Raw genomic sequence first — 8,527 nt, 5'->3', positions numbered from 1 at the left:
TGCGCTGCTGGCGCCTAAAAACAACATAACTTGTCTGCCCATTAAGGAGACTGACAAATCGTGACAGATTGTTTAGGCTTGGCAATTAGCGACGCAGACGCGTTCCCTGAGAACTGACTACACGGCGAAAAAAAAGGTGATCTGCACCTCTTTACTTTAATTCGTTAGCCTAGTATGTTAAACTTAAACCAACTTTAAAAATGTTTTTAAAAAAAAGGTAATCCAACATGCCGCGTGTAAAATATCCTACCTTTGCTTTCGAAATAGATTAACAGGCCCTACAGCACATATATTATTCCATGCATCCAATAATAACAATAAGAAAATCCCTTTTTTATGGACTGCAGATAATGAAAAGCTATGAGGTACAGCCAGGTAAATCAATGACAGTCCTGGCTTCAATCTCTCCTTGGCTCCAAGCTGCCTACTTCCCCCTCGCCCCCTACCTCCCCCCTCGGACTCCACATCATTTTTGACTTTAATGGATGTAGTCAAAGGGGAAAAATCCTAGTAACCCCCCCCCCCCCCCCCCTCCCCCCAAAGCCCGATAATTACCCCTAAATGACTGTAAAGGCTTGTGTGTTTCAATCTGATTAGAGCCCTGCAGCCATCAATAAATATAAAGTGGGGTGTTAAACTGTTGTGCAATATATTAAAGACTCACTTTAGAGGATTTAGCACATGGCCAAGTGAGTCATGACATGGATCGATATGAGTAGGTTAAAGCACATCAAAAGCATTAACAGTAGAGTTATTACAGTTTTAAACATGTTGAGGAAAATAGAAATAATTGTCCTAATTGTAAAAAGTTAACAAGGAATATAATTCAAGGGGGGCTTTGGGGTAGGCCTATGAATTTGTTTTGATTTAGACTATTGTTTATCACACTATGGTCTGTTAAGGCGCTGTTGTGTTTTTGTTTACCTAAAAAATGATAGTAAAGGAAACAATTGCAAACTTTCTCACTCCGGTTTTTTTTTTTGGACTAGAGTAACCACGCCCACCTCGCCCCTGATTGGCTGTCTCCCTCTCCACGCCTGCCTTATTATAGCCCTGTACTCCAATCTGGTCACATAAACATGAGGATACCGTCACCTTAAGGCGCACCGTGCTAACTTTGTGCAACACTTCTTTCTAAACTCACGAGAGCCAACGCGTCACCTTACCCGTGCCAGTCGGACCTGTATGGCCCCATCGATCGCCATGTCAGCTATGACTGCTGCTTTGAAAACTGAAGACGTCAGCAGAGGCGACATGCAGACCAGTCTGAGCCCCGCAGAGGACACTGTGAAGCCCAAAGTTGCTATTTTGCCTTTCAGTGTGGAGGCTCTGATGGCTGATAGGAAACCCAGCAGAGAGGTGACATCCCCGGGTGGCACCACGTCGGTTCCCGGGACGTCCCATGCGCTGGGGAAGAGCGCGGCGAGGATGGGCTCGTTCGGTAGTCTGGATACTTCGGTTCCTGGTTTGGCCATGAGCTCGACTTTTTCAGTGGGGGACATCATGAGCATGCCAGAAGACGTGTTGATAAAACCCGAGAGCCCGGACAGCAAAGACAGGACGTCATGGATGCAGAGTCCTCGCTTTTCTCCAACACCCCCACGTGAGTAAAAAAAAAAGAAGCCCCATATTGATTACAGTCTTAAAAATGTGAACTTTTCATAAGCCTAAAAGCCAGTTTTTTCGTTTGTGGAAAATACGTTTATTGCACACTGTATCATGAAGCCTTTATTCTTCTCATTTATTGGAGTCTGACATTACGCATGCAATCCAATGTTTGAAATTAAAGTGTTTTTCCTCCTACAGGCAGATTGAGTCCCCCGGCCTGCCCTCTGAGAAAACACAAGACGAACAGAAAGCCACGGACCCCCTTCACCACGTCCCAGCTGCTTGCCCTGGAAAGAAAGTTCCGTCAGAAGCAGTACCTCTCCATCGCCGAGCGCGCCGAATTCTCCAGCTCCCTCAACCTGACGGAGACCCAGGTCAAGATCTGGTTTCAGAACAGGAGGGCCAAAGCCAAGAGACTGCAGGAGGCAGAACTTGAAAAACTGAAAATGGCAGCTAAGCCCATGTTGCCTCCAGCTTTCGGGATTTCCTTTCCGCTCGGTGCGCACGTGCCCGGGTCCTACGCAGGATCGCATCCGTTCCAGAGGCACTCGCTGCCGGTTTCCCCCGTGGGACTGTACGCCGCTCACGTCGGATACAGTATGTACCACCTCGCCTGACAGGACCAAGGGCACGTACAGACTAGATTATGAAGGCCCCGAGAGAGAAAGGGGGGCCATTTGAAGAGGTGAAGTGACTTTTTTTTAACCAAATAAAGAGGCATTCTGGTGATGAGCTCAGGGTCACATCTTAACAGACCCCTCTGTGAGGACCCTGAAGTTAATTCACTTCTCTTGACCTCGTCAGTAAGTGCACACACTGCAAACAAATAGAAATCATCCAACTTGAATCTTGACTCTATTTGTCAGTGGACAATAAAAACAATAATGTCACTTGAGAACGTATTATTGCCAGAAAACGTATTTCAGCAAATAATATTAAGTGTGAGAATAACTGACTTGAAGATGGACATGTTTGAGATACAGGGACAGAAAAATACATGCGGGCCCTTTACATGAGTGGACAAAAAGAGTGTCAAAGAATGCCCATATACCTTCATGGCTGCATACAGCAGCTGTCATACGGTCAGCCTTTAAAATAAGAGACTATTGCGCAGCTTGACAATTAGGGCTTTGCTGCCACTCTGCAAAAATCATACTTTCTAATTGATTTGCATTATTCCAATGCGTCTCTGAGCTGGGTCAGTGAGCCCAGTGTCAATGAATGCTCTTTGTGAATTTCGGAGAACCACAGCATTTGTTTTTGTTTTTTATAACAGCACTGTCTGTTGTTGGAATGATTCCCTTCAGAAGGGATATGTGTACTGTAAAATAATGTATATTTGAAGAATATCCTCATTTATATTATGAATATATTTGTGACATAACTTAACAATAAATTGTTTATTCTTTTTCATGAAGAAGTTGTTCGTTTTCAATGACACTTTGCACGCTGCAACAGAACAGGATTTTTGACACGAAGCAGTCGAAAATAGAAAGCCTAAATTTTAAGATGATTTAAAGTTGTTTGTGAAAACTCTGGGAAATAAGCTATTTTAATATTATTTATGTTAGGAGGAGATTCGGGCCTGTTCTGAAAGCTGCAACTTTCTGAACATTTTGACCCCCCCCCTAAAAAAAAGAAAGACTTTTGCTAACGCCTGTGGCCCCTGTTGTTACTTTACTACCAGTAATATTGCAAATACAATATCAAATTTGGAGATTTACTCTTGTGCTCGTATTTCTGTCTTACAGGATGTCGGGGCTGAACCGTGATTTTAAAATTGTCACATGTTATTTGGAGGAATGTATTGCTACAGCTGTTGCCTATTGCTTTGAAACAACTAACCTAGATTTTGTCGGCGCCAGCAGAGTTTAGTGGGTGGAGATGATGGTGGGGGACAACCAGTTGTGCTGACTTCAAAACACACTGATAAATAGTCTATTGGAGATTGCTCCTGTCGGCTAAACTGCTCGTAAACAATCAACTTGAGTGTCATTATGGAGTGTTTAGGGTGTAAAAAAAAAAAAAAAAGCCAGGTGACACTCTATTTTAGAGTCGACAGGGTAACATAAATATATCTATATATATATATATATATCTTACTGGAGCTACATAAAGAAAATATTTGATCCCTGGAGTCATTTTGTTCCATCAATTGGAATGAGCTGACAAAACCGGGATCAGATGTGGGGAAATGACAGACCACTCCGCAGCACTTTTAAAGGCTTTCTCTGCAGCTCTGTGCCATTCAGGCAGGGGTTAAACTGCAGTAAAATAATTGCTGTAATGAGCAAAGGCAATCTGCCGCAGACGGAGGCCGGCTCCAGCGAGGCTGTAGCTCCAGGCAAGGCGGAACTTTTATCATTCCTAAAATGTCAACGGGGGACTGGGACGGGCAACACTTCTGCTCTGTGCGCATTGATCTCCTGCTGCTCAGCGCTGACAAGCTGCTGTCCCAAACTTATCGGCTACTTCATGCACAATCAATTTGATCCCACTTTATTTAACAACATCATTGAAGTTTATTTAGCCTAAGTGTTTCACCAGAGTAGTTACATTTCGCGTCATGTTTCCCCACCACACTCTATTATTTGTTGTTTATTTGAAGTGTTCTTCTGACAATATCTATCCGTTTTATCTACGAGGCATGAATCACTCGAGTCCCTGACACTAGCTACGTTAAAATCACCCGGATGAGCGCTCCGTGTGAAAAGAAGAGAAAGTTGACACAAAAGAACCAAAGGGGATCCCTCCATTCTGTCTACTCTCTCAGTTCTTTTGTCACCTCGGCTCTCCATCTTGCCTGGAGCCAAATAGAAAACAAAACTCTCAACTTTATATCATCCTAAAGATCACAGGAGGTTGTTTAAAAGCTATTGATCCCAAAAGAAAGGAAAAATGGGTTATTAGAAGAAGTTACAGCACGGATTGTTGAAGCGGAGGAGGCAGCGGATGAATGATGGAGGGACACGCTGTGGGACCAGTTTTATAAAGTGGATTAATACAGGCTGATAACCAAAATGTGTTAAATGTAGCAAATATTATTTATACACTTCCTTAAATGAAAGTGGCATTAAAAGACAATTATTTTGAATAGGGAAATTAGCATTCGTGTTGGAGCCACCAAAAATTCAGATTTTTTTTTTTTTAGCCTATTCCCATTCCTTTTTTTCCAGATTAAATTTGGATGTTTCCTTTTTTGATTATCTCTGAACGTATTCAAGTTTTTGTTTACACATACACACTTTATCCTGTTGTAGGCTGAAACAACAATAATAACGCTTCATATTTTAAATCAAGCAGAGATGAGGTCTTCATGAATAAGATTTATTGAATTGAGGGAATGACGTGAAAAATTATGTTTGAATTTTCATAGGTCTTTACTTTTTTAACTGTTCATTTGTCTTGATTGCAACTGCGTCGATATGTATGTTGTGTGTGTGTGTGTGTGTGTGTGTGTGTGTGTGTGTGTGTGTGTGTGTGTTTGTGTTCTTTTTGATTTATATTCAAGCACGGCTGTCGAGGCCTCCATGTAGACTTCTTCTTTTTCCACAGAGAAAGTGTCTTTGTTGTCTTTAAACAGGTTTTAATGAAACATTTGAACTGTGGGGAAGAAGTTGACTCAAGTGGAATCAGCCTTTAAATACTTTCAAATAAAGCACATGTAGCCTAACTTTCTTTCTGAGTTTACTTAAACAACCACAACACCACCTCCTGTTCAAAGTCGGTGTAACATTAAAATGCTTTATATCAAGTATCAATAATTTATAAATTAGCAGTATGGCCTGTATACAAAAATGGGTAAACGCGTATAACTTAAATTCACCCTTACTCCCATAAGTGAGCCTATTGAAACACTTTGATCCTGGCCCTGAGCTCAGCTTTTCATTTGGCCTCTTATAGACAACAGCGATACATGGTTTTTAATTTGTAAATAGCGAAATGGAAAGTCTGCTGGGAAACACTTTGGAAAAGAGAGGATGTTGTAATTTAATTGCGACTTCAAATTAAAAAAAATATATATCATGTAGCCTATAGGCCAGTATTAAGGAAATGTGAAATGGCATAAAAGTACTTTTGTGATTTTTCAATTTGATTTGCACATCTTCGTATGGAGTCCTGTAGGGATCAGAAACCATAAAGAAAAGTGCCTGGGCACATGGGAATTTTCAACGTTTCAAAAGACATGATGCTCTTTTGTTAAGAAAAACCCACATTATTTAACTACAGGCCGTATTGATTGGAATTGTCGGTCTCTTCTTTGCTCAGAAAGGTACAGTGCTGTATAGGAGTCTAGAGTCAGAGCATGCTTTAAATCCAGTCAATACTGCTTCGGGATGTTATTCATCAATGTTCACTTAGCAGCAAACAGATATCAGCACCAATTTCTTTCAGCTGCCCAAAAGACCTATAAAATAAATCTACACAAAACCACATGTTCTCATGGAGCGAGTTTACGGTAATATTAAAGCACTGACTGAAAAAATAAAGAAAATAAATAATGCTGTAAGCTCACAGTAAAAGTCAATATCTTCTTCATGCTGACATGACACTAAATAATAAACATTTCTCACACCATTATTAAACATCATGATGAGCCGAATGTGCTTATTCCACAATGAAAATAAAACCCTTGGCAACAAGTAGCATAGTCTTTAACTGATCCAATAGTTCAGAAATAAAGCGATGACAAACTTTTTTTTATGTGACATGTAGTGACATGTAGTGTCCGCTAGAGGGCCCTGCTGACTCACTTACCATAACGTACCTTGAGCTTGTTGACCTGCTTTTATTCACAGAGCTCCACCACTGACCCTTCATTCAATAATGACTTCAGTGTGTGAATCAGGGGAACAATTAGGAGTTTATAAGGTACATTTACCGCGGACAGCTTTAGTTAGAATGTGAGACTTTTGAATTTCACCACACACCACCATCCACGGCCAAGTTTACTGAGCAAAACACAATTACAATAAACGCAGAGGGCCAATCAGCTATTGGAAATTAAAGAGGAAACTTGTTTTTTTCTTATGGGCAACACTGAAGCAACATTTCTTTTAAGGTGCAATAAAAAGAGCTAAATGTGATGGAAAATTGCCTCAAAGCTCAATAAACAAAAGTGAATCACCACCAGTGTTCGAATGTAAATAGGTTTCTGATCTGTCCTTCACAAACACATTTATACCAACAAAGCAAAGAATCATTTCGGTCGCCCTCAGGCTCAGTTGTTTTGTTTTTTATTGAGCAGCATTTAACATTTCTGCTGCAGTGTCACACAACAATTACCTGGCCTCCTGCAGTTTGTATGTTCTCTCATTTTGACTTAATGATAGAAAATAACCTGGACTCTGCGGCCTCCTATTCAACTTTAGAATTTAGTAACCACAGTATTGGCACCTTTTTTTCATGAGCGTACTGCTGAATAAAAGTTCAGCTTATATTTTGTGCGATTATTTAATCAGCAGTGAGAGATTCAGGCCTGTTAGCTCAGAAGTGTAACAACTTGATTGTTGGCGGCACAAACACATCAAATTAAACTGCAGGCAGTGAAATTAGTTTTAAAACGATCAGTATGTGTAGTCAGATTACAAAAAAAAAAACACCTCATGCTCTGGACTAATGCAGCTGCACAAGCTTGTTATGGTTTATAGATATTATTGTGGTTTATAATATTACAATACAAAATGTCCAATTTAACGTTTTAGTTTCAGATTTCTTTTTGTCATTTAATCACAAAATGTGTGTGAATCCTGGACTCCAGTTGCTTTTAGTGACACATATTGTTTTAAACTCTTTCTGAAACGCTACTCGCCTCCTGTGGGATCTTTGCAATGTAACAATTCAAACATTATTTCTGAACTGTAGTTACAGTATGAATTGTTAACAAATTAAACACCCTTCATCTGATCTGGCAATTTAAAACCAGAACCTACAGCGCCACCTTGTGACGGACAGTGAGAATGCCAAACTCCCTCTGAATAGCAGTATAGCTAATAAAACTATGCAGGACAATAATGAAAACAGTACGGTCACTGTCTGGAGGTCATGGTGCAGGATCAGTCCAGCAAAATCTATCAAAACAGCAACATGCCAACTCAAGAAACATGAACAGCCTTATATTTATCTTTGAGTTAATTTGTCCATCTGAAAACGACTGTCACATTGGCAGCATCAAGTTGAAGAAATACTAAATAATTAAAGATCGAGAGGCTCCCATGGGATGCTTTCTTAATGCCTTTAAGGAATACATTTGGATTTAAGTTTTATTTTTCTCTATATCGACATCTTTTAAGAAGACACATCATCATTCTGAAGTAAACATGTGTCCTTGTTTGAACTGGTGGTGCATGAAACTCTGAGAATGAGATGCCAAACTCTTTCATAAATGATCATCTATCTGTTGTCAGACAGGTGAATAAAGAAAACAAATCACCAACATAAACATGGACATTAGGAGCGTTGGTTGTGTCTATTACTCTGTGGCAGCCGTGTCATATCAGAGGGGGCCGGGGCCTGGACTGGTTTTTCTTTGGTTATTTTAAGTCAGGTGAACTGTACCACACTTAACTCTTGACTTACATTAACGAGTGTAATCATGGATTGAATGATATGTAGGGGGGAAATTCACAACAGGAGGAAAAAAGTCAGACTATTATGGGGAAATGCTTTCTACATGGTTAAGGGAATACTTTCGAGAAAAGAAGAAAAAAGGGGAAAAGAATTAGACATAATGAAGGTCTCTAAGGCCTAGAGTGTATACAGTACTGTTAGCAACCACCACTCTGTGTGCAGATACCACAGTGCGGCCAACAGAGGGCAGCAGAAGCCATGAATTTAATCAGACAGGCAGACCTGTTCCAAAATCCAACAAGTCATTACACTGTTTTAAAAAGAATTGCTACATAATGGTGGAGACAAT

General features: G+C 40.4%; 1 protein-coding gene across 1 annotated transcript; it reads left to right on the top strand.

The window, feature by feature from the left end:
• Positions 1 to 1,064: 1,064 nt before the first annotated feature.
• On the top strand, positions 1,065 to 5,283 carry msx1a (muscle segment homeobox 1a). The gene is made up of 2 exons (XM_020647973.3): positions 1,065 to 1,603; positions 1,807 to 5,283. The coding sequence occupies exons 1-2, from the start codon at positions 1,186 to 1,188 to the stop codon at positions 2,223 to 2,225; spliced, it is 837 nt and encodes a 278-aa protein (XP_020503629.1). The 5' UTR covers positions 1,065 to 1,185; the 3' UTR covers positions 2,226 to 5,283.
• Positions 5,284 to 8,527: the final 3,244 nt, after the last annotated feature.

This window comes from Labrus bergylta, chromosome 5 (assembly GCF_963930695.1).
Source record: "Labrus bergylta chromosome 5, fLabBer1.1, whole genome shotgun sequence".
NCBI lineage: Eukaryota > Metazoa > Chordata > Actinopteri > Labriformes > Labridae > Labrus > Labrus bergylta.
Note: the sequence above shows the minus strand (reverse complement) of the source record. Positions and strands in the feature narration are given on the sequence as shown.

Coding starts and splice junctions, on each gene's coding strand:
- msx1a (XM_020647973.3), top strand. CDS start 1,186: ATGGCCCCATCGATCGCCATGTCAGCTATGACTGCTGCTTTGAAAACT. Junction 1,604..1,806: donor CTTTTCTCCAACACCCCCAC/GTGAGTAAAAAA, acceptor TTCCTCCTACAG/GCAGATTGAGTCCCCCGGCC.